General features: G+C 44.9%; 1 protein-coding gene across 5 annotated transcripts in view; it reads left to right on the forward strand.

Annotated features, from left to right (window-relative positions):
• Positions 1-25,653, forward strand: part of SACS (sacsin molecular chaperone) — an 85,866-nt gene extending 60,213 nt beyond the window's left edge. For 4 of the 5 annotated variants that reach the window (XM_058689987.1, XM_058689997.1, XM_058690004.1 and 1 more), the window contains 4 exons: positions 628-2,110; positions 2,731-2,822; positions 8,441-8,467; positions 12,739-25,653. In XM_058689987.1, coding sequence (XP_058545970.1) covers positions 628-2,110; positions 2,731-2,822; positions 8,441-8,467; positions 12,739-24,296 — 13,160 coding nt within the window. In that variant the 3' untranslated portion in view covers positions 24,297-25,653. The remainder of the gene's footprint in view (positions 1-627; positions 2,111-2,730; positions 2,823-8,440; positions 8,468-12,738) is intronic. The other variant, XM_058690012.1, reaches the window with a different exon arrangement.
• Positions 25,654-26,964: the final 1,311 nt, after the last annotated feature.

The raw sequence follows: 26,964 nt of genomic DNA on the forward strand, positions 1-26,964 counted from the left end.
TTTGGTTGAGAAATAGGCGAAGCAGCTGGTACCAGTTTTATGAGCCACGCTGTGCACGCAGGGCGCCTCCTGCAGCACCGCACTTGGGTTCTGCGTGGTGAGATGTGCTCGGTGTGAGCGGCCGGGGGTGGAGGCGAACCCGGGGCTCACTGCAGACTCACTCGGGGGCCTTTGCTCACTGAGGAGCATGGCGGGCAGTCGCTGTGCTGTGCTTCCTCTCCCCCACTTTTCAGAGAATCTGCAGTTGAAATTTTTATTTTGAGCCTGGGATGAAGTTGTGTTTTGCATAATTGGGTTCACGCGGCTGCGGAGATTGAGCATAAATACCCAGGTAGCTGTTGCGTATCTCGTTTAACGGGTGTCTGAAGATACATCTTACATTTTCTCAGCAATCATTAGAAGTTTCCCTGCCTGATATTTACGGAATCAAAAGAGAAACCATTATGTTTCATGCCCAGAGAAATTAAATTTCTGAAGCTAAATTTAGTTGGTTTTTAGATAAATCCGCATTAGAGTCTCTTTATGGTTTGTGCTCTTCCACACGTAATGCTTTGATAGTCTGCACTGTAATTTTAATTGTCTATCACATTTCAGAGTTGTTCATGAGTGTCGAATTTTTCTTTACAGATGTTCCCTGTATCTTTAGTGGTGACCAGATTGGGATGTTAGATCCTCATCAAACGCTTTTTGGTCCCCACGAATCAGGCCAGTGTTGGAATCTCAAAGACGACAGCAAAGAAATGAGTGAACTTTCAGACCAGTTTGCGCCATTTATCGGCATTTTTGGAAGCACCAAGGAAACGTTTGTAAATGCCAATTTTCCGGGAACATTTTTCCGTTTCCCCCTTCGCCTCCAGCCTTCACAGCTTAGCAGTAACCTGTACAATAAGCAGAAGGTTCTCGAGCTGTTCGACTCTTTCAGGGCAGACGCAGACACGGTGCTGCTCTTCCTGAAAAGCGTGCAGGACGTCTCCTTACAAGTCCGAGAGGCCGACGGAACCGAGAAACTGGTGTTCAGAGTGACTGCGAGCGAGAATCAGGCCCTGAGACACGAGCGGCCAAATTCTGTAAAGATCCTGGAGACTGCCATAAGCAACTATTGTAAGAAGGTCCCAAGCAACAGCATCACCTGTGTCACGTATCATATAAATATAGTTGTAGAAGATGAGGATAGGAAGGACGCCCAGAAAACGTCGTGGCTGGTGTGTAACAGTGTGGGCGGGCGAGGGATCAGCGGGAAGCTTGATTCTTTAGCTGACGAATTGAAGTTTGTCCCCATCATTGGAATAGCCATGTCTTTATCGAGAGATGGTGACGAAGAAGGAGCCACAGCTGATCTCTCAGGAAAAGCCTTCTGTTTTCTTCCTTTACCGCCGGGTGAGGAGAGCAAAACGGGCCTCCCCGTTCACATCAGCGGGTTCTTTGGCCTGACCGACAATCGCCGAAGCATCAAGTGGCGGGAGCTGGACCAGTGGAGAGACCCGGCGGCCTTGTGGAACGAGTTTCTGGTCGTGAACGTCGTCCCCAAAGCCTATGCGACTCTCATCCTGGATTCCATCAAGCGTCTGGAGACGGAGAGGAGCGCCGATTTCCCCCTGTCGGCGGACCTCATATACAGGCTTTGGCCCGACGCCGGCAAGGTCAAGGTGCACTGGCAGCCCGTGTTAGAGCCTCTGTTCAACGAGCTGTTCCAGAATGCGGTCCTGTACTCCGCGAGCAACCAGTGGGTCCGGCTGGAGCAGGCGTACTTCTCAGAGCTGGACGAGAGTGCGGAGTGCACCGCCGCCGTGCTCAACTACCTCCAGAGCTCAGGGAAGCACATCGTCAAGGTCCCGGCCAACCTGGCGGCCGCCGTGCAGCTGGCCGCCTCCCCCGCGAAGCCGGTGCGCAAGGTGACGCCCGCGTGGGTGCGGCAGGTGCTGCGGAAGGGCGCGCCCGCGGGCGGGGCCCGGGAGAAGCTCCACCTCCTGGAGTTCGTGCTCTCCGACCAGGCCTACAGCGAGCTGCTGGGGCTGGAGCTGCTGCCCGTGCAGAACGGGAACTTTGTGCCCTTCTCGTCATCTGTATCAGATCAAGACGTTATTTACATTACCTCAGAGGACTATCCCAGGTACGGCCCCCGCCCCTGCCCGCCTCGACTGCCAGACCCCTTTAGTGGGAAATCCACCTGTCGGCCGCGTGGGGGGCGGGGAGGCGGCAGTCGGGGGCCCGCTGGCGGAAGCATTTGTTAACGTGCGGGAGGGTCCCTTTGCACCCACCGGAGGGTCCCTTTGCACCCGCTGAAGTGCAAAAGCGTTGGGGGCTGGGCCTGCCGGAGGGTGTCCCGAGCTGCTGCTGCTCTCCAGAGTGGCAGGCGCGGCGCGGGCCATTGAAAGCCATGGTCCTAAAGTGCTAGAAGTAAGGGGAGTCCGCGATGAATTGTTTTGAGGCAATTCGATTGCTTGGGAACAGTACATGAAATCAACGTACCTGAGCATGTGCGTGACATTTCAGAAAACAAAATGAATTCTGAGATGTTTAGACCCCTCTGGACTTGGGTTTGGTGCCTGCCGACATTTTAAGTTAGTGAAGCCTGGCTAAGATTTGCTCAAAAGGTATTGCCGTGTGATCACACCGCGGGCAGTGTGATTTATGCAAGCTAGCACGTTTAACTGCCTTGAAATGACATAATAAATGAATATGTTGTAGTTGTTAGAAGGTTATCACTGCTGTGTTCCTTTCACGTTTTAGGTCCCTTTTCCCAGGTCTTGAAGGAAGGTTCATTTTGGATACCCTGAAGCCTCATCTTATAGCTGCTTTAAAGGAAGCTGCCCAAACCCGAGGTATTAATTGTTTAGTTTCTTTTTTTATATATAAGCCTGTTTTTTAAAAATATAAAGTTTTTTTTACATAAACCAATTTTTAAAAATACGAAGTTTTTAAAAGTTCTCTATGAAGTTGAACCAATATGAAATTGCCCGGAGTTCTCCACTCTAGATCTGTAAGTCACGATTTCAGATGGATCAGCCTGTTGTAATTGTTATATTTTAAGGTGTTTCAGTGCTACACTCTGACATCTAAAAGAATCGAAAGGTGGCAGGTATCGTATTTCAGAACCTCTCCTGTCACGGTCGGCTGGTGTACGTTTATGGTAATTTCTTACACAACTTTTTAATGCTTTCCCAGTTCCTTTGTCACGTGACCCCTCCCCCCGCTCCCCCCCACCCCCCTCCCCCAGTCTCCTATCTCCTAGCCTGTGTAGTAGTGGGCACAGCCGTGGTCGGTTGGATTGCACAGAGGAAGGAGAGGTTCAGTTCAAGGTCAGGAGCTCCCGTGTGCCCAGAGCTCAGGTCTCGCACCCGCCAGCCTTATGTCACCCATACCGCCCTGCCCTCCCGAGTTGTGTGCAACCGTGCGTTGTCAGCTCCGGGGACTGCAGACAGATGGAAGGGTCAGGAAAGGGGGCTCCTGAGGTCTTGGCAAAGGATGGGTGTGCTTTATATTGAGAATTCTTTTTAGGAAAAGAAAGAAGGGTTTGGGGGGCAAAATCACCATGGTTCTCAGTTTAATGTCAACTTTCAACTTCCGCCAGCATCTTTTCCATTAGGGAACTGTTGCCTGAACTTTTTCGAAGTTGGATATTGGCCTGAAAAATTCTGGATTCGTCCCATTGGTTAAGGTTATAAAGCATATTCTTTGTGATGTGTCTTTTACAGTATATGGTGTTTTCGAGGATAATGAGTAAAGGACAAGTTGCTACCGATCATACACGTATTTATTTAAATACAAGGGAAGGGAATTGGGATGAGGGTGGCATCTAAAGATGAGTCCAAGTTCCAGGAGTCAAGTTCCATGAGTGTGCAGTGCTGTTACCATCAGGATCTAAAGCTGTGAACCAGGAACTGGACTCTCAGTAACCATCCGTTGCCCGTTTTTGAAAGTTCTGGGCATAGAATTAAAACATGAGGGTTTTTTCTCTGCGTGGGTACTTCTCTGGTTTCATAGCTCAAGTAAAATCTGTCTCATTAGTTGATAGTTTTACTTGTATCACATCTAGAATCCGGAGCTAAACGTTAAGTTACTGCTTGTGTTTTCACTCTTTGCTGCGACTGCCCCTTTACTGTTAGCTGTGGACGTGTTCTAGTCTCTTCCTTCTTGGGGAAAACAGAACAAAGCCTGACTTTGATTTCCTTTCTTGCAGTCTGTCCCGGTCCAGTTTCTAGAGCGAGTGGGGCGTGCTTATCGTCTGTACCTCCTTATCATCCATTATCACTGCAGATGAACATTTGCTTCTGCTAGCATTCTGATAAAATTGCCGGGCCGAGGTCACCCGTTAATGACTTTTTTTTGTTAAATCCGGTGGACTTTTTTGTCACTTTTCCCTCATCTCACTGAAGCTTTGATGCTGTTGCTCACACCCTCTTTGAACTCCTTGGCTTTTATGACACCATTCTCTTTCTGTGTCCTTGTTCTTATGCCTGCTTCCGAGAATTCTTTGTGAATTCTGTACCTGAGTTTATCCACCGCATATGGGCTAGCTCAGGAGCTCTTCCCAGCGCTGACTTTTTTTGTTTGAGTTTACTTATTTTGAGAGGGAGAGAGAGAGCGAGCGCAAGCAGACTCTGAGCTATCAGCGCAGAGCCAGAGGCGGGGCTCGAGCTCACGACCTGAAAGATCATGACCTAAACCGAGATCGAGAGTCAGACAGTTAGCCAGCTGACCCACCCGGGCGCCTCTCCGCTCTTCTGTTTTGCGCCTCTCTGTCCTTGAGTGAGGCGGCCCCGGGCCCCCACTGCCAGGTGTGTGTGAGAGCCGCTGATCTCCAGTTACCATCCCAGTCCCAGGAGGGACAGTGTGGCATAGCGGTTATGCGCCGGGATTTGGGAGTCACGCAGATCTGGGCTCACTCCTGCCTCCTCCGTTGTGTGACTTTGAACAAGTTAGCCTGTGTTTCCTGATCAGTAACCTGGTAATACAGTAACATCCTTCCACGAGGGCGTAGCTGAGGCCCTCAAGATTCAGTGATACCCAATGCAAGATCGCTTTATTTCGAGGTTAATGGCAGGCGAACACGGGGTGGGTCAGGGAAGGCAGGCAGTCACAACGTACTACCTGGACTTTATCCCGTTTGCGGTGCTCATTTGAGAAGGGCTCATCTGAGAAGAGCTCTGCCGTGCTGTTCACTCGCAGGAGTCATGACTGTGACCGCGGTGTGACGTGTCCGCGGTGCACACGGTTCAGCACCATCCCGGGCACGTCGTGAGTACCGACGGAACGGCCGCCGTTGCCGCGTTGGACTCGGAGGTCTGCAAGTGTCTCGAAATCAACATTTTCACGACTCGAGTCCTCCTCCCCCAGATCCGTTGCCCCTGCTTCCCGGTTCTGTCCGTCGGGCTTCCTCCTCCTGCGCTGCCACCGTGGTAGCCGAGGCGGCTTTTTCACAGAGCCCCTCGCTCCCGGGCTTGCTCTTCACCGAACGCACCCCTCCCCTGCTTGGGATCCCCAGTGGACGCCGCTTCCTCCCGGGCAGACCTGGTGTGGTTCGTGCCGGCGACACGGCTTTCTGTGGTGGGGACCTCGCCATCTCCTGCCTTGGTTCCCGCAGCGTCCCCCTTCTGTTCTCGCCGTCACAAGCACTCATAGGTTGAGAGGATCGGCGAGCGCAGGGCCCTGTGCCCTGCGACACTTGCCACCGCCGCATAGCACGTAGAGCCGCGTCAGGCGGCCGCTCGGTAATTGCTTTTACCCCAGTGAAAGTGTTGTCGTGTCTGTGGTTTTGTGCACCGCGTTCCCTCTGCCTGGAACACCCTCCCCGTCCTGTACCTGCCCCGCTGGCTTGTGTTCTTCGCCTACCCTTCAGCCCACACGTGTCTCCAACAGGCCGCCCCTCGCGTGGGCCGCCCCTCGCATGCCCTGCCCTGCTCAGCAGGGCTAGATGCCCCTCCTCTGCTCGGGGAGCTCAGGACGTGGTCCCTTTAGTCCCCCTGGCCTTCTCACGGTCCTAACTTTGCCATGCTGGGCTAGAAGATCCCTGAGAGCGGGGACGATCCCTTATTTTGTTTCTGACTCACAGCGCCCGTTTGACAAGCCTGCTTGGACACGTTCACGCTTCCGTACGCGGGGCTGGGGATGGTGTTGCAGCAGGCAGGAGCGCGAAGATGAAGCGGCAGAGGAATCCCTGGCGTCGTGCCCGTGGTTCAGTACTTCCTCCTCAAACGAGCATCTTCTGTCCTCTCACTTGCTCTCCGTATATTGTCGTGTTCATTGGAGTCGTTTGAGTGTTAACGTTGCTCGAGTAAACGCTTCACTGTCAGAATTTAGAGAGTAGTTAGAAGAGCGGATAGATGGATTTTGGAGGACATCAGGAGGAAAAAAGCAGTTAAATCAGACAAATGGTAGGAAAGCCTGTTAGGTTAGCAGCAGGATCCTATTTATTATTTAAAATACTTTCATAGTTATTACATATGGCCTCCTGCCTTGCTCCATTCCATGACCAAAGACTCCCAGTAACCATTTGTCTGAATTTCCCCCTGGGTACCAGGCGTCATGCTGAATGGAAGCAACAGAAAGAAGAGTAGAAGTGAAGGAGCTCACAACCCAGTGGGGACAGCAGTGCAAATAACCCTGCCAGTTAGCGTGACGGGTCATGTGTCAAACACTGAGAGCAGAGTCGGTGCAAGGAGGGCGTGGCAGGTCGGGGTGGGTGGGGGACCTCACGGAGGAGCTGGCCCCGTGTTCCATCTCAGACATTCAGGGGACAGACTGCAGACGTTGTGTCTGCAGGGGCTGTGTATTCCCCTGGTCCACGTTGACACTAGTTTGCAATGATTTACAGTTCATTGTGGAGACAGTCCTGTATGTATGTATGTATATGCATATACATATATGTGTGTACATACACACACACAAATATATACATATGTATACACGTATATATATATGCAGAACTTTTCAGAAGAAGCAATTTCAGGTGCCAACCTCAGACACACATAGATCAGCAGTATTCCAAAGATTTTGGTGCAGGATTTGTGCCGTGAGGATGTTCTAGGTTCCTACTTTGATGGCTGCCTTTTGGACAGAAGGGCCCTGTCTTAGGACGCCTCCCAACCCCACCGTCACCCTCCTTCTGGCCACCGTTATGTTTCACCTGGAATACGGCATAACCTCAAAGTCTCCCCACGTCCGTCCTTGCCTCTCTAGTTAATACAGCAACAGTATGGCTACGATGATCTTTCTGAAGTTTTTCCCACTTCTTATCTGAAAATCTTTCAAAGGCTTCTGCCTTTTTCCTTTGAACAAAGGCCAAAATTCTTAATGTTTCTGATGAGGCCCTGCATTATGTGGTTCCATTTTCTGGGTGTTCTAAAGATTCCTGGTACATGGAAAGGGTATATCAGTCTTGGCTGGCACTGTGATGATTACTAATAGTCTCCTTGATTGTCTCCCTTGGTCTTTCTCACATTCGGGAGACAGCCTGTCCTTGTCCTCCCTTAGGTGCGCACCTGGTTTCCTCTGCCCCCCCATCTGGCTCCCTTGTGTTCATCTGTCTCATGGCCCGCGTGTCCCCATGGAGCACGGAGCTCCTCGTGTCATTCGTACCCATACCCGTGTACCTGCTTAATCGTTTATAATCATGTCTAAGGCCCGCCTTCCCCATTAGACTGTGAGACGTGGCGCGAGGTCTTGTTTTTTTCTCCATCTCTAACAGTCAGTATTGCGTCTCATGTAATTGGAAGGGTATTCAGATTAGGAGAGCTTAACTTCCGTTGGTAAGAGCGTGTTCTCTGTGTTAGCCGCCAAGTGTAGCCTAAGGTACCCAAATCTGCACACATCTACAGAGCTGTGGAGTCGTACTTGATCATGGCTTAGATGGCCATGGAGCAGCTCTCTGAAGTTTGAAATTATTTATGGTTACCATAGGCAAGCGGTGAAAATGTATGATAAAGCCTCCCTTACTTTATTGTGGAGTCAGAATTCTATTTACTTCATAGAGATACTCCAAAACTCGTGCACCTACTTTGTAGAGACACCACAATTTATGGAGTGATTTGCTCCACAAATCACATGTCTTCCCTTTCTTAATTCTTACCTAGTATATCTGAATGTCACATGAGGGTCATCTGTACAAAAGCACATTGGGAGCTTATCAAATGACTTTACTTATGTGGTTGAAATGTAATTTATACAGACAGAGTTCCTACCGCTCTTGTCTTTGCTCTCTTTCTAAACTAAGATTCCGCACCTTTGTGTAGTTTGGATTTAGTTTGCATTGAAATACGTTTTTAAATCTTAAATGTATATTTTGCTATATTTGGACTTGTGTGTATGGCTTTTCTTTTACATATGTTGTGTAAGATTCCATAGACAGTGTTATCTTAAGATATAGAATAATTTCTGTAGCCATCATGTGAAATTGTGACAATTCTGGCATTTTCTAAGATCGGATTTAATTGTATTCTAGCACAACAACTACTCTGGGGATATTCAGGTATGATAACTGAATGTTGTGTTTATTTGTAGCCTGATGTTTTTGTTCATTTGATTCTTTGAATCTTGTTTTTTCATTTACCTAAGTAGCTAGAAATTATGTTAACTTTTTTTTTTCTGATGCCAATAAATATTAAAGGAGAGAGGAAACTGTACCAATATAGGTGTATAGATGGGGGTTGGACACACCACAGTAAAACCATACCTAAATGACTTGAAAACATCCATTTCACAGAACACTTAGTCTCAAATGAAAGAATTCTGCTGAAATTTGTATTTTAAGCTGTGGTTTCTAGTGGGGGAGTAGGAGAGTGAACACCCCTTTCTTAATGATACACACAAATGTCTGTGATTAAAAAGGCTAGAGGGGAGCCAGTCCTGGGACTAGGGACCGTGGGGAGGAGCCCTACGGCGCCCCTGGTGGAGCCTGGCTCGCTGTGCTGCAGCCGGGAATGGCAGAGAGCACCCCCTCCTCGGCCCCCCCCCCGAGGAAAGCAAAGTGGCTGACACCGTGCTCCTTAGGAGCAGTCGGCGATTGTTCTTACGGAGCCTAGTGTGTCATTTTACGGACCGTCTTTTTTTTTTTTTTTTTTTAAATAAAAATATTTTGACCAACTGGTATTATTTTCCCCCAGTTCACGTTTCACCTGGAAAATTAGAGGTTGCAAGATTTGCTTTATGGAAATTGTTTTTATGGTAAATACTATTTGTGGAGTGGCTCAGTTCTTTGAAGTAACGTATACCCATGCTCAAACTGATTGGGAAACCCAAGTCATAGGTTATATTGACGATTCCCATAAATACGAAATTTGGTTTCTGGCTCGTAAGTGACGTGTCATCCACAGCTACTATTGCTAGATATTTTGAAGCCTTCACGGGGCCTGTAGTTTTGAGGTGTAATCAAAGAGGAAAGCGCGACGGCGGTAGGAGTAGGTGGCGTGGCTTCCGCCTGCTGTGGGGGCGCTCTGGGTGATGCCGGCGAGTGACCGCTCCAGTCGGTCACTCTCCTCTTCTAGACGAACTCCAGGAAGGCAGCCGCAGAGTGTCAGCGTGGACTTCCCGGGAAGAAATTTGGTCACCAGTGCGAGTTTTGAGCCACCTTGGCGTGGCCCGTGTTAGAGTAGCGCCCCCCCCCTCCCCAGACCCCCGTGGCACCCGCGGTGCTGCCACTTAGATGTGCCCGGTGCCAGATGGAGTGATGGCGGGCAGACGTGGCGCTTCCCTTTCCCTTCTTGACTTGGTGCTTCCTTCGCCTCCTTCCTTTTTGTTTCTCGGAAGGTGTGACCCCCCTCCAGCTTACCGTTTCATTGGACTTTCACTCGCACGTGTATTTACAGGGAGATTTGGGTGTCCCTTCGCAGTGGAGCATGGCTAGAACCCATCAGCCGTCAGAGCTGCCGTTGCCGCCTTCTGTGCAAACGAAGCACGGAAAGCTGTCGCCGTGCCCGCGGCGGCGATGCACAGAGTGGCCGGCCAGCTGTGCCTCTGACCAGTCAGCGCAAGTGTAGTGAGCCCCCAGTTAAGGACAGCGTTCAGGACTGGGGTCTCTTGGAAAGTAAACGTTGAAGTAGTCTCTATAGTATCCTTTTGTCCGTGTCACAAACGTGTCCCGAAGTTAGTAGTGAACGGGAACAAGTGAACAAATATGAACACAAATCAGTGCAGTCTTTGGAGAGTGACTGAGCGGGTTGATGTTACTAGTTTGGAAAGATGGACAGTAAAGCAAAAACCGCTCTTTAAAAGAGTCACTTCGGAGTTAGACAGTCCTGTCTGATGACAGGTTAGGTGAAACGTTTCTGTCTGCAGGGACTCCTTGAGTCCTGAACAGGTGACCTCTTTTGACAGTGCTGATGATTTGAAAGGCCGAGGCGAGAAAAGCCAAGTCGTTTATCAAAATGGCACAAGACTTACTTGGCTGATACCGCTGGAGGCGCTTCAGCCTTTCAGTGGCTTTCTGACCCGGGGCGTGAAGATGTTTTTCTGCGTTAACATTCATACTTCAGGGTGAAAAGCTTAAATACAAACGAAATAGAAATCGGGACTTCAGATTGAATCCATCTGAAGCACTTAGAATTGTGTCTTAACTTCATTTTCTCTCTCCTTTATTTTCTCGTACGTTTTTTCAGTTGAGCATGACTGGTGTGTTAGTTGCATGTTATATGTGGTGTGGGTGCTTTATTGGCATTTTACTTATATGTTAATATTAGATTATTTTCCTGAAGGTGGGTGTATGTTTATAAGTTGCCGGTTGCGCGCAAGGATACTAGATGGGAGTATCTACAAAATGCACGTCATGTGGCCCCTATTAACATAGAACAATGTGGTGCATATTTAATGTTTCGTTTTCAAAGTGCTCTGAATTTTAATTTCTAACTCTTTTTTGTATCCTTGCAAAATCATATCCTTGCCTTGGGTAGTCTATTAACTCAATTCAGTAAACATTTTTTTAAAGAACATTGTTGTTAAAACTTAATTATACAAAGTCTATTTTAATGGGGCACATAGGTCAAGGAGGCTATACTAGTCAAATTGCTGACGAGCTCTTAGGATTTCTTAAGTGTAGCTACGAGACTTACCCAAATGACACAATGTAGAAACTGAGAGTGTTCAGCGTTTGGGTATTGACATCTCCCAAAGGTTGCAAAACTGTGCCCTGGCTTCAATTTCTGTGGCAGTCATTTTAAAATGTCTCCTAGTAACACGAGGGATCCTTTTCTTGGTAGAAGGTAAAGTCATCTTCCTGAGGTGTAAGACTGTGAGGTAAGGGTGTCCTTTCTCAGTTAAAAAATAGTGATAAACCAGAGTTTCAAGGGGCTTGAGGTGTGCCTTTTTTTTAATCATTTTTTTCCCCCAAAATTACCCCTTTAGAGTCTAGAAATTGTATGTACATTGGAAGAAAATTGTTAGGTTTCCAGAAGATTGAATTTGAAATGCCATTTATTTATTTATTTGCTGACACATACCTATAGGTACACAGTATTATTTAAACATTTTTTTCCCATTGGTGTTATAACTACTCTGAGGCACTAAATGCACTCTGTGCAAATGCTTGTGCACTAAGTACACAAGCCGTGGCGAGCCCGAATGTTATTTTCTGGACCGGTGGTTAAAAAATCAGCAACAGTCTTTTCCCCGAGACACAAATCTTAGAGTCTTATTTATGAACCACCTGAAGTAGAGCCGCTTGGCTGGGGACAGCCCCACCTGCCCAGCAGCACCTGGCTGCCCCGCTTGTTTTTCCCCGAAGCATTTCCACAAAATCCCAGGGCTCCAAAGAGCCCACCGTAGTCAGTGAGAAGTAGAGAGGTAAAAGCTGCTGGGAAAAGTTGTGAATGCGGTCTATACTCGGGCATGTGAACGGAGCAGTCTTGGGACCTAGAACCTCACCCACATCCTCTCTCCAGATGAGAGGATTCAGGGCCCCACAAGATTGAGTGACACCTACCTCAGGCATCCAGTTAGTACGTGGAAGGAAACTGTGGAAGACTCCTCACGGCCTCAGCTTCAGAGAGTGCTGGTCACTTGCATCTGGGACCCCATTATCACGCCCCTCCCTTCATCCTACGCAGCTCCTGGAAACACGAAGAAAGGAAATTTGTATGCGTATCCTTATAAATTACTTAGCCTTGGGGCGCCTGGGTGGCGCAGTCGGTTAAGCGTCCGACTTCAGCCAGGTCACGATCTCGCGGTCCGTGAGTTCGAGCCCCGCGTCAGGCTCTGGGCTGATGGCTCAGAGCCTGGAGCCTGTTTCCGCTTCTGTGCCTCCCTCTCTCTCTGCCCCTCCCCCGTTCATGCTCTGTCTCTCTCTGTCCCAAAAAAAATAAATAAAAAACGTTGAAAAAAAAAATTAAAAAAAAAAAAAAATTACTTAGCCTTAAGTAGAATGGTACCTGTTTAAGCTTTTCCCACATTTTCTTTGATGCTTTTTTTGGTGGGCAGATAACCACTGAAAGTTATTTTCTGTGTTGATTCTATTTGTAGAAACTTACAGGATCATTTTAAAAATGCATGTAAATGCATTCTATGGATTGATTTAAAATAAGCACTCTCCAAAGAGAATCACTTCTCCCATAAATACAAGTGCATATGCAGATTCTCTGTCGTTACTTAAAACCTATTTTAGCCCAGTTATGCTGAATGTTCGCATTTTTACAGTGTCCTTAAACCTTCCAAAAATGGCTTCGTAGTACTACATAATCTGTAAGACTAGAAGGCTAGACAAGTTAGAGTAGGGTTGTATGTATTTATAACATCTCTGTGTATGATTTACAGGAAGACCGTGTACCCAGCTGCAGCTTCTAAATCCAGAACGATTTGCACGTCTTATCAAAGAAGTAATGAATACATTCTGGCCTGGCCGAGAGTTGATTGTTCAGTGGTATCCATCTGATGAAGACAAAAATCACCCATCTGTTTCTTGGCTTAAAATGGTTTGGAAGAATCTCTATATACATTTTTCAGAGGATTTGACTCTATTTGATGAGATGCCACTTATTCCCAGAACTGCACTAGAAGATGGTCAGGCGTGCGTGGAGCTCATTAGACTCAGGACTCCATCGGTAGTCATTTTAGATGATGACTCCGAAGCACAGCTTCCTGAATTTTTAGCAGATATCGTACAGAAACTTGGAGGGATTGTCCTTAAGACATTAGATGCCTCCCTACAGCATCCGCTTGTTAAGAAATACATTCACTCGCCGTTACCAAGTGCTGTGCTGCAGATAATGGAGAAGGTGCCGCTGCAGAAATTGTGTAATCAGATAGCTTCGCTACTTCCCACGCACAAAGATGCCCTGAGGAAGTTTTTAGCTACCTTAACTGATAGCAGTGAAAAGGAGAAAAGAATAATTCAGGAGTTGCCAATATTCAGGCGGATTAACCACTTATCTGGTCAGGGCATTTCCTCGTATACAAAACTAAAAGGCTGTAAGGTCTTGCACCATACCGCCAAGCTTCCGCCGGATCTGCGACTCTCTCTCTCAGTCATAGACAGTAGTGACGAAGCTACCATTCGCTTGGCAAACATGTTGAAGATAGAGAAGTTAAAGACCACCAGTTGCTTCAAGCTCATCTTAAAAGATATTGAAAATGAATTTTATTCACACGATGAGTTGACACACCTTATGTTATGGACCCTTGAGAATCTGTCCTCCCTTAAAAACGAGAATCCGAATGTGCTTGATTGGTTAAGGCCATTAAAATTCATTCAGATTTCGCAGGATCGGATGGTGTCAGCCGGCGAACTCTTTGATCCTGATCTAGAAGTACTAAAGGATCTCTTTTATAGTGAAGAAGAAACCTGTTTCCCACCCGCAGCTTTTACCTCACCAGATATCCTGCACTCTTTGAGACAGATTGGTTTAAAAAACGAAGCCAGCCTCGAAGAAGCTGATGTTGTGCAAGTGGCAAAAAAAATCGAAGCCTTACAGGTCAGTTCTTGTCCAAATCAGGAGGTTCTTGTAAAGAAAGCCAAAACACTCTTACTTGTTTTAAACAAGAATCATACGCTGTTGCAGTCATCCGAAGGAAAGATGACCCTGAAGAAAATAAAATGGGTCCCGGCTTGCAAGGAAAGGCCACCAAACTATCCAGGCTCGTTAGTCTGGAAGGGAGATGTCTGCGACCTCTGTGCCCCACCAGATATGTGCGATGTAGCCCATGCAATCCTGGTTGGCTCGTCACTTCCTCTTGTTGAGAGCGTCCATGTGAACTTGGAAAAAGCTTTGGGCATCTTCACAGAACCTAGCATCAGTGCGGTCTTAAAACACTTTAAAATTGTTGTTGATTGGTATACTTCGAAAACCTTTAGTGATGAGGACTACTATCAGTTTCAACATATTTTGCTGGAAATTTACGGCTTCATGCATGATCATTTAAATGAAGGGAAGGATGCTTTCAGGGCCTTACAATTTCCGTGGGTTTGGACCGGCAAGAAATTTTGTCCCCTCGCCCAGGCTGTGATAAAACCATTCCATGATCTTGATCTTCAGCCCTATTTGCACGGTGTGCCTAAAACCATGGCAAAATTCCACCAACTGTTTAAGGAATGTGGTTCGATAGAGGAGTTGACGTCGGATCATATTTCCGTAGTCATTCAGAAGGTGTATCTCAAAAGTGACCAAGATCTCAGCGATCAGGAAAGCAAGCAAAATCTCCATCTTATGTTGAATATCATCAGGTGGCTGTATAGCAATCAGATTCCAGCCAGTCCCAACACACCAGTTCCTATACATCACAGCAAAAACCCTTCTAAACTTGTCATGAAGCCAATTCATGAATGCTGTTACTGTGACATCAAAGTTGATGACCTCAATGATCTACTGGAAGATTCGGTGGAGCCAATCATTCTGGTACACGAGGACATACCCATGAAGACTGCAGAATGGTTGAAAGTTCCATGCCTCAGCACAAGACTGATCAATCCTGAGAACATGGGATTTGAGCAGTCAGGTCAGAGAGAACCGCTTACTGTAAGAATTAAAAATATTCTGGAAGAATACCCATCAGTGTCAGATATTTTTAAAGAACTGCTCCAAAACGCCGATGACGCAAATGCAACAGAATGCAGTTTCATGATTGATATGCGAAGAAATATGGACATTCGAGAGAATCTTCTAGACCCGGGGATGGCGGCTTGCCATGGACCTGCTCTGTGGTCATTCAATAATTCTCAATTCTCCGATTCAGATTTTGTGAACATAACTAGGTTAGGAGAATCTTTGAAGAGGGAAGAGGTTGACAAAGTTGGAAAATTTGGTCTGGGATTTAATTCCGTGTACCATATCACCGACATTCCCATCATTATGAGTCGAGAATTCATGATAATGTTCGATCCGAACATAAACCACATCAGTAAGCACATTAAAGACAAATCTAATCCTGGGATCAAGATTAATTGGAGTAAACAGCAGAAAAGACTTCGGAAATTTCCCAATCAGTTCAAACCGTTTATAGACGTATTTGGCTGTCGGTTACCTCTGACCGTAGAAGCCCCTTACAGCTACGATGGAACTCTTTTCCGACTGTCCTTTAGAACGCAACAGGAAGCCAAAGTGAGTGAAGTTAGTAGTACCTGCTACAATACGGCAGATATTTACTCTCTTGTGGATGAATTTAGTCTCTGTGGTCACAGGCTTATCATTTTCACTCAGAGTGTGAACTCCATGTATTTGAAGTACTTGAAAATCGAGGAGAGCAATCCCAGCTTGGCGCAGGATACGGTGATCATTAAGAAAAGCCCCTGCTCTTCCAAAGCAGTGAGTGCCCCTGTCTTAAGTGTTTTAAAAGAAGCTTCTAGGCTCATGAAGAGTTGCAGCAGCAGTAATAAAAAGCTTCCTGCCGATGCCCCCAAGTCGTCTTGCATTCTTCAGGTCACAGTTGAAGAATTTCACCATGTGTTCAGGAGGATTGCTGATTTGCAGTCACCGCTTTTCAGAGGTCCAGAGGATGACCTAACGGCTCTCTTCGAGATGGCTAAGTCTGGCCAGTCGAAAAAGCCGTCAGATGAGTTGCCTCAAAAAACAGTAGAGTGTACCACATGGCTGATATGCACCTGCATGGACACAGGAGAGGCTCTAAAGTTTTCCCTGAATGAAAGTGGGCGAAGACTAGGGCTGGTTCCCTGTGGGGCCGTGGGGGTTCTGCTGTCCGAAATCCAGGACCAGAAGTGGGCTGTGAAGCCACACATGGGAGAAGTGTTTTGCTATTTACCCTTACGAATAAAAACAGGATTGCCGGTTCACATCAATGGGTGTTTTGCAGTTACTTCAAACAGAAAAGAAATCTGGAAGACAGACACAAAAGGACGATGGAATGCCACCTTCATGAGACACGTTATTGTGCGGGCTTACTTGGAGGCCCTCAGCGTCCTACGCGACCTGGCTACTAATGGGGAGCTAATGGATTATACTTACTACTCGGTGTGGCCTGATCCTGAATTAGTCCATGATGATTTTTCTGTCATTTGCCAAGGATTTTATGAAGATATAGCTCATGGAAAAGGGAAAGAGCTGACCAAAGTCTTCTCTGACGGATCTACGTGGGTTTCCATGAAGAACGTGAGATTTCTGGATGACTCTATACTTAAAAGAAAAGATGTGGGCCCAGCAGCCTTCAAGATATTTTTGAAATACCTCAAGAAGACCGGGTCAAAGAACCTCTGTGCTGTTGAACTTCCTTCTTCAGTAAAAGCAGGATTTGAAGAAGCTGGCTGCAAACAGATACTGCTTGAAAATACCTTTTCAGAGAAGCAGTTTTTTTCTGAAGTGTTTTTCCCAAATATCCAGGAAATCGAAGCAGAGCTCCGAGATCCCTTAATGAACTTTGTTCTAAATGAGAAAATTGATGAGTTCTCAGGAATTCTTCGCGTTACCCCATGTATCCCTTGCTCTTTGCAGGGGCATCCTCTGGTGTTGCCATCAAGGCTAATCCACCCTGAAGGACGCGTCGCCAAGCTGTTTGATATTAAAGATGGACGCTTTCCTTATGGCTCCACTCAGGATTATCTTAATCCTATTATTCTGATTAAGCTGGTTCAGTTGGGCATGGCCAAAGACGACATTCTGTGGGACGACATGCTAGAACGTGCACGGTCAGTGGCTGAAATCAATAAAAGCGATCACGCTGCCGCTTGTCTGAGAAGCAGCATCCTGTTAAGTCTCATTGATGAAAAGCTGAAAATCAGGGATCCCAGGGCAAAGGATTTTGCTGCAAAATATCAGACAATCCCCTTCCTTCCGTTTCTGACAAAGCCGGCAGGATTTTCTTTGGACTGGAAAGGTAACAGTTTTAAGCCCGAAACCATGTTCGCAGCGACTGATCTTTACACGGCTGAGCACCAAGATATAGTTTGTCTCCTGCAACCAATTCTAAATGAAAACTCACATTCCTTCAGGGGGTGTGGTTCGGTGTCACTGGCTGTTAAGGAGTTTTTGGGATTACTGAGGAAGCCGACAGTTGATCTGGTTGTGAACCAGCTGAAAGAAGTTGCAAAGTCAGTTGACGACGGGATAACATTGTACCAGGAGAACATCACCAATGCTTGCTACAAATACCTTCATGATGCAATGATGCAAAATGAGGCCACTAAGATGTCAATCGTTGAAAAGTTAAAGCCCTTTAGCTTCATTCTAGTTGAGAATGCATATGTGGACTCAGAAAAAGTGTCTTTTCACTTGAATTTCGAGGCAGCACCCTACCTTTATCAGCTGCCTAATAAATACAAAAACAATTTCCGTGAGCTTTTCGAAAGTGTGGGCGTGCGGCAGTCATTTACTGTTGAGGACTTTGCCCTTGTTTTGGAATCTATTGATCAGGAGAAAGGAACAAAGCAAATAACAGAAGAGAATTTTCAGCTTTGCCGGCGAATAATTAGTGAAGGAATATGGAGTCTCATTAGAGAAAAGAAACAAGAATTTTGTGAGAAAAATTATGGCAAAATATTACTGCCAGATACTAATCTTAAGCTTCTCCCTGCTAAATCTTTATGCTACAACGATTGTCCCTGGATAAAAGTTAAGGACACCACCGTGAAATACTGTCATGCTGATATACCCAGGGAAGTAGCTGTGAAACTAGGAGCCATCCCAAAGCGACACAAAGCCTTGGAGAGGTACGCCTCCAACATCTGTTTCACGACACTTGGCACGGAATTTGGGCAGAAAGAGAAGCTGACCAGCAGAATCAAGAGTATCCTTAACGCCTATCCTTCAGAAAAGGAAATGTTGAAAGAACTTCTTCAGAATGCCGATGATGCAAAGGCCACAGAAATCTGTTTTGTGTTTGATCCTAGACAGCATCCAGTTGACAGAATATTTGATGATAAGTGGGCCCCCCTGCAAGGGCCAGCGCTCTGTGTGTACAACAACCAACCTTTCACGGAGGATGACGTCAGGGGAATTCAGAACCTTGGAAAAGGCACCAAAGAAGGAAATCCCTGTAAAACTGGGCAGTACGGAATAGGGTTCAATTCTGTGTATCATATTACCGACTGCCCTTCTTTCATTTCTGGCAATGACATCCTGTGTATCTTTGATCCTCATGCCAGATACGCACCAGGAGCCACATCCGTTAGTCCTGGACGCATGTTTAGAGATTTGGATGCAGATTTTAGGACACAGTTCTCAGATGTCCTGGATCTTTACTTGGGAACCCACTTTAAATTGGATAATTGCACAATGTTTAGATTTCCTCTTCGTAACGCAGAAATGGCAAAAGTTTCGGAAATTTCTTCAGTTCCGTCGTCAGACAGAATGGTCCAGAACCTTTTGGACAAATTGCGGTCAGATGGGGCAGAACTTTTAATGTTTCTTAATCACATGGAAAAGATTTCTATTTGTGAAATAGACAAAGGTACTGGAGCCCTGAATGTGCTGTATTCTGTAAAGGGCAAAATCACCGACGGGGACAGACTGAAAAGGAAACAGTTTCACGCATCTGTAATCGATAGTGTTACGAAAAAGAGACAGCTCAAAGACATACCAGTCCAACAGATAACCTATACTATGGATACTGAAGACTCCGAAGGAAATCTTACTACGTGGCTAATTTGTAATAGATCGGGTTTTTCAAGTATGGAAAAAGTGTCTAAGAGCGTTATATCGGCTCACAAGAACCAAGATATTACTCTCTTTCCACGTGGCGGAGTAGCTGCCTGCATTACTCACAACTACAAAAAACCCCACAGGGCCTTCTGTTTCTTGCCCCTCTCTTTAGAGACGGGATTGCCGTTCCACGTGAACGGCCATTTTGCTCTAGATTCAGCCAGAAGAAATCTGTGGCGGGACGATAATGGAGTTGGCGTTCGCAGTGACTGGAATAACAGTTTAATGACAGCATTAATAGCTCCTGCATATGTTGAATTGCTAATCCAGCTAAAAAAGCGCTATTTCCCTGGTTCTGACCCAACACTGTCGGTTTTGCAGAACACACCAATTCATGTGGTGAAGGATACTTTAAAGAAGTTTTTATCGTTTTTCCCAGTTAACAGGCTTGACCTACAACCAGATTTATATTGTCTAGTGAAAGCACTTTACAGCTGCATTCACGAAGACATGAAACGCCTTTTACCTGTTGTACGGGCTCCAAATATCGATGGCTCGGATTTACACTCTGCGGTTATAATTACTTGGATTAATATGTCTACTTCAAATAAAACCAGACCGTTTTTTGACAACTTACTGCAGGATGAATTGCAACACCTGAAGAATGCAGATTATAACATCACGACCCGCAAGACGGTGGCAGAGAACGTCTATAGACTGAAACACCTCCTTTTAGAAATCGGTTTCAACTTGGTTTATAACTGTGATGAAACTGCCAATCTGTACCACTGCCTTATAGATGCGGATATCCCTGTTAGTTACGTCACCCCTGCTGATGTTAGATCTTTTTTAATGACCTTTTCTTCTCCTGACACTAATTGCCACATTGGGAAGCTGCCTTGTCGTCTCCAGCAGACTAACCTAAAGCTTTTTCATAGTTTGAAACTTTTAGTGGATTATTGTTTCAAGGACGCAGAAGAAAATGAGATTGAAGTGGAGGGACTGCCCCTTCTCATTACACTGGACAGTGTTTTGCAGACTTTTGATGCAAAACGACCCAAGTTTCTAACAACGTACCATGAGTTGATTCCATCCCGCAAAGACTTGTTCATGAATACGTTATATTTGAAATACAGTAATATTTTATTGAACTGTAAGGTTGCAAAAGTGTTTGACATCTCCAGCTTCGCTGATTTGTTATCCTCTGTGTTGCCTCGTGAGTATAAGACCAAAAATTGTACCAAGTGGAAGGACAATTTTGCAAGTGAGTCTTGGCTTAAGAACGCGTGGCATTTTATCAGCGAGGCTGTAAACGTGAAAGAAGATCAAGAAGAAACACAACCAACCTTTGACATTGTTGTCGATACCCTAAAAGACTGGGCGTTGCTTCCAGGAACAAAGTTCACCGTTTCAGCCAACCAGCTTGTAGTCCCTGAAGGTGATGTTCTGCTTCCTCTGAGTCTCATGCACATTGCAGTTTTTCCAAATGCCCAGAGCGATAAAGTCTTTCATGCGCTCATGAAAGCTGGCTGTATCCAGCTTGCTTTGAACAAAATCTGCTCCAAAGACAGTGCATTTGTTCCTCTGTTGTCCCGTCACACTGCAAACATAGAGAGCCCCACAAGCATTTTAAAGGCCGTACATTATATGGTTCAAACATCAACCTTTAGAACCGAAAAATTAGTAGAAAATGACTTTGAAGCACTTCTGATGTATTTCAACTGCAATCTCAGTCACTTGATGTCCCAAGACGACATAAAAATTTTAAAGTCACTTCCATGCTACAAATCCATCAGTGGTCGCTACATGAGCATCGCAAAATTCGGAACATGCTATGTACTCACAAAAAGTATTCCTTCAGCTGAAGTGGAAAAATGGACACAGTCGTCGTCATCTGCATTTCTTGAAGAAAAAATACACCTAAAAGAACTCTATGAGTTGCTTGGCTGTGTACCTGTAGATGATCTTGAGGTATATTTGAAGCACCTCTTACCCAAAATTGAAAATCTCTCTTACGATGCAAAATTGGAGCACCTGATCTATCTGAAGAATAGGCTGTCAAGTATTGAGGAACTGTCAGAGATCAAGGAACAACTTTTTGAAAAACTGGAAAGTTTACTGATAATCCACGATGCGAACAGTCGACTAAAGCAAGCGAAACATTTTTATGATAGAACGGTGCGAGTTTTTGAAGTTATGCTTCCCGAAAAATTGTTTATTCCTAAGGACTTCTTTAAAAAATTGGAGCAGCTTATAAAGCCCAAAAATCAAGCCACGTTTATGACCTCCTGGGTGGAATTCTTGAGAAACATTGGACTAAAGTACATCCTATCTCAGCAACAGTTGCTGCAGTTTGCTAAGGAAATCAGCGTGAGAGCTAATACAGAAAACTGGTCTAAGGAAACACTGCAAAATACAGTTGATATCCTTCTCCATCACATATTCCAAGAACGAATGGATTTGTTATCTGGCAATTTTCTGAAAGAACTTTCTCTAATACCGTTCTTGTGTCCTGAGCGGGCCCCTGCAGAGTTCATTAGGTTTCATCCTCAATATCAAGAGGTCAATGGAACGCTTCCTCTCATAAAGTTCAATGGAGCACAAGTAAACCCCAAATTCAAGCAGTGTGATGTGCTCCAGCTCTTATGGACATCCTGCCCTATTCTTCCAGAGAAGGCCACACCCTTGAGCATCAGAGAACAAGAAGGTAGTGACCTTGGTCCGCAGGAACAGCTCGAACAAGTTTTAAGTATGCTTAATGTTAACCTGGATCCTCCTCTTGATAAGGTCATTAATAACTGCAGAAACATATGCAACATAACAACATTGGATGAAGAGATGGTAAAAACTAGAGCAAAGGTCTTAAGGAGCATATATGAATTTCTCAGTGCAGAAAAAAGGGAGTTTCGGTTTCAGCTGCGGGGTGTTGCTTTTGTAATGGTGGAAGATGGTTGGAAACTCCTGAAGCCTGAGGAGGTAGTGATAAATCTAGAATACGAATCCGATTTTAAACCTTACTTGTACAAGCTGCCTTTAGAACTTGGCACGTTTCACCAGTTGTTCAAACACCTAGGTACTGAAGATATTATTTCAACCAAGCAATATGTTGAAGTGTTGAGCCGCATATTCAAAAATTCTGAAGGAAAACAGTTAGATCCTAATGAAATGCGCACGGTTAAGAGAGTAGTGTCCGGCTTGTTCAAGAGTCTGCAAAATGATTCGGTCAAGGTGAGGGGTGACCTCGAGAACGTCCGAGACCTCGCGCTGTACCTTCCAAGTCAGGATGGCAGACTGGTGAAGTCGAGCATCTTAGTGTTTGATGACGCGCCACATTACAAAAGTAGAATCCAGGGGAATATCGGCGTGCAGATGTTGGTTGACCTTAGCCAGTGCTACCTAGGGAAGGACCATGGCTTTCACACTAAATTGATAATGCTCTTTCCTCAAAAACTTAGACCTCGTTTACTGAGCAGTATACTTGAAGAACAGCTAGACGAGGAGACTCCCAAAGTTTGTCAGTTTGGAGCATTGTGTTCTCTTCAAGGAAGATTGCAGCTACTCTTGTCTTCGGAACAGTTCATCACAGGACTGATTAGAATTATGAAGCATGAAAATGATAATGCTTTCCTGGCCAATGAAGAAAAAGCCATAAGACTTTGCAAAGCCCTAAGAGAAGGATTGAAAGTGTCCTGTTTTGAAAAGCTTCAAACCACACTCAGAGTTAAAGGTTTTAACCCTATTCCCCACAGCAGAAGTGAAACTTTCGCTTTTTTGAAGAGATTTGGCAACGCGGTCATTCTGCTATACATACAGCATTCAGACAGCAAGGACATTAACTTCCTGTTAGCATTGGCAATGACGCTGAAGTCTGCGACGGACAATCTGATCTCTGACACTTCGTATTTAATTGCTATGCTAGGTTGCAATGATATTTACAGGATCAGTGAGAAACTTGACAGTTTAGGAGTAAAATACGACTCTTCTGAACCATCGAAACTTGAACTTCCGATGCCTGGCACTCCAATACCTGCTGAAATCCATTATACTCTGCTTATGGATCCAATGAATGTTTTTTACCCGGGAGAATACGTTGGGTACCTTGTTGATGCTGAAGGTGGTGATATCTATGGATCGTACCAGCCAACGTATACGTATGCAATTATTGTACAAGAGGTTGAAAGAGAAGATGCTGATAATTCTAGTTTTCTGGGAAAGATCTATCAGATTGATATTGGTTACAGTGAATATAAAATAGTTAGCTCTCTCGATCTCTATAAGTTTTCAAGGCCCGAAGAAAGCTCTCAAAGCAGAGACAGTGCCCCTTCTACACCGACCAGCCCTACCGAGTTCCTAGCCCCTGGTCTACGAACCATTCCTCCTCTTTTCTCCGGCAGAGAGAGCCAAAAGACCTCATCCTCGAAGCATCCATCCCCCAAAAAGCTCAAGGTGAATTCTTTACCAGAAATTTTAAAAGAAGTGACATCAGTGGTGGAGCAAGCTTGGAAGCTTCCAGAATCGGAAAGGAAAAAGATTATTAGGCGGTTGTATTTGAAATGGCACCCTGACAAAAATCCAGAGAATCATGACATTGCTAATGAAGTTTTTAAACATTTGCAGAACGAAATCAACAGGCTAGAGAAGCAGGCTTTTCTAGATCAAAATGCAGACAGAGCCTCAAGGCGAACATTTTCAACCTCAGCATCCCGATTTCAGTCAGAGAAGTACTCGTTTCAAAGATTTTATACTTCATGGAATCAAGAAGCAACGAGCCATAAATCTGAAAGGCAACAACAAAATAAAGAAAAAAGCACACCTTCAGCTGGACAGACTTACTCTCAGAGGTTCTTTGTCCCTCCCACTTTCAAGTCAGTTGGCAATCCGGTTGAAGCGCGTAGATGGTTAAGACAGGCCAGAGCAAATTTTTCAGCTGCCAGGAATGACCTTCATAAAAACGCCAATGAATGGGTGTGCTTCAAATGTCACCTCTCTACCAAGTTAGCTTTGATCGCCGCTGACTACGCTGTGAGAGGGAAGTCCGATAAAGATGTAAAGCCCACCGCACTCGCACAGAAAATAGAGGAGTACAGTCAGCAGCTTGAAGGGCTGACGAATGATGTCCACACGCTGGAGGCCTATGGCGTAGACAGTTTAAAAACAAGATACCCTGATCTGCTTCCTTTCCCGCAGATCCCAAACGACAGGTTCACTTCTGAGGTTGCTATGAGGGTGATGGAATGTACCGCCTGTATCATCATAAAACTTGAAAATTTTATACAACAGAAGGTGTGAGGTATTTAAAGGAAAAAAAAAAAAAAAAAAAAAAAAGCAGAGCCAGACCTTGACTGTGTTGTAGCACAAATATGAATGCTGTACGTCCTTAGGCTTCATTGCCAGTTAGTTATTTAAGAATGGTAAAGCACATTGCAGGTTGTTTGGGAAGAACTTTGGAGTTGTTGTTGACGTGCATATCAACAGAGGACCTTAGCCGACCTTAAAAGAAAATTATTTTGAAGGTGGTAAGCTGCAGAATTGCTAGATGTATTTGAATGGCTAGGATGGCACATTATTGAACTGCACTTTATGTAACCAAAGCTTAGCGGTTTGTTCGATGCGAGTCTGTGTGTGTCCGTGATCAGGATGGAGGTATCTTTTATGTTTTTAACGCGGTATTTTTGAAGGAGCTTATGAAACACTGGACATATCACTGGTTTAAACAAATAAGGGGAATCAAGTCTTTGGAGCTGATCGTTTCTTTAATTAGATCCTCTTTTGGATGCATCATTATCAGCTGGATCTGATTATGAATTTGTTGCAATTTTACATCGTAAATAGTACATTTAAAAAATGGTACAGTATTTTAATCCTGAATATTACTTGATTAAGAGTATGCACATAGTACTCCTTAGGGTGCACTGAGTGCACTTTACATCTTTCTTTTAAGTGGTTTTTTACACCTTCTGTTTACAGGCTCCTTATCTCATGAAGATGATGTTTGGAAAACTCAAAATGGTGGCAGTTCTTATCACCAGATGTTAATATCGCGTCCAAGAACTGCGTACCAAAACGACATTTGTCAACTGTTAGAACATTCGCTTTCTGTTTGTACATATTTTCCACAAATATCATAATTTATATAGCGTGACTGAACAGGATGCAATCTTTTGTTGTCTAAAGGTGCTGCAGTTAAAACAAAGCTTTTCTTTCCACATGGCACTTAGTGGAGTTTCTTGGATTTTACTTTTGAAGACGTTAAAAAATCAGTGGGAAATCCTTGTGACAATGTCCAGTAGCTTGTGACAGTTTATTGCATTTTCCCCATGAATGATTCAGAACTGACATTTGATTTTTCTCATGCTTGAGTGTCCTCCTATATTGTATTCACTTTGGCATATTTCTTTGGCAGAATGTAAAAGAGAGGTAATGATAATTATTAGTTTATACAAGTGTGCTGGCTGTAGATGATGCTAAATATAATATTTTATGCAATTAAGGGCTTATGGAACATATTCAAACTTTTTTACTTTTATTGGGAATAAGGAATGTTTGTGCCTCCACTATTGTATTGCTTCTGGATGTGAAGCTATGTAATTACTTCTGCTATTATATTAAGTGCCATACTTTTAATAAAGCAAATGTACATATGAAATTATTGTAACTGGTATTTCCTGAAAAGCAAACTTAGTACCTTCCTATATAAAGTTTTTGATATGTGCATATATGTATGTTTGTTGGAAATGTTTAGGATAGAATTTTTTATTACATTTTATATTAGCATTTTAGTAGGCTCTTTTTTATGATTGAATATAAAGTACTTGATAGTATATACTGAGTTTATTAGGTGCTCATTGGTTTTGTTAAGACTTCATTTTCCCTTTTTAGGGAATATGATTAGCTGACATATACAGTATGGGTGTATATACATATATACATATGTATCTTCGGAAGTAGACCCAGTAAATACAGTTCTTCCATAGGTGGAGGCCGAATTGATATTTACCTTGCCCCAGCAGAGGGCCGCATGTCTGGGGCTAATTTACACTTGAGCCCTAACAGAAAATGTTCATCATTAATATCTGAGGCACAGGTCTTCAAGGCTAGGTAGACCAGAGCTAAGAGTTTACTGTTCTGGGGTTTAGCAAATTCTGGATCGCTAGCTGTCTGGAACTGTCTTGAGAAGAGCTTGCTCCTTTGAAACTCACACTTAGCACTTGGAACATATTTTACTGTTTTTTGATACTGAAATTTACACAGAAAACCTTGTCTGGCCATTATGCTAGTTGAGGTTAGTTGGGGTTCTTTTTCTATACTTATTTTTTTTTTAAAAAACCAGGTTCATAATCCCTTATATAAAACCCTTGGATCCAAATCTATTTCAGAAATCAGATTTTAGAAAGTTAATACGAGCATTCCCATCAGGGTTGGGTAGCGCTCTTAAACACATTAAATTCCTGCCGGGAAACCGATGGACACTCACACTAAGCTGAATGCGCAGACGTGATAAATAACCTCACCTTAAGTTAGGTCAGATCTTGCCACCAGTAGTTTGCAGCAGACGCATTTGCAAAGTGTTCAGATTTTTGGAGCTTTTTGGACTTTGAAATTCAGGGTTAGGGAATTTTTGACGTGAACTAATTTTTGTATTTTCTTATTTTATGCTTTCCCCCTATTTTGCTTTTCCTCCTTTTGGAAAATGGAAACTGGGCCTGCGTGTGCAGCAGCTGCAGTCCGGGAAGGAGCCGGCTGGTTCTTCGCTGCCAAAGGGGGGTGGGGGGTGGGGGTGGGGAGGGAAGCGCCCCCTGCAGGCTGAGCTGTTCACAGCGTCCACGGGGAACTCAGGGAGACCCCCTGCAGACCAGATAGTTTCAAAGGCAGCGGGGAGAGTGGGGGGGGGGGGGGGGGTGACGCCGAGAGCCCAAGGATGATGCTGGCAAAATGTACAAATCGTTTTCATAAAGAG

Source organism: Neofelis nebulosa, chromosome 1 (genome assembly GCF_028018385.1).
Source record: "Neofelis nebulosa isolate mNeoNeb1 chromosome 1, mNeoNeb1.pri, whole genome shotgun sequence".
Taxonomy (NCBI): Eukaryota; Metazoa; Chordata; class Mammalia; order Carnivora; family Felidae; genus Neofelis; species Neofelis nebulosa.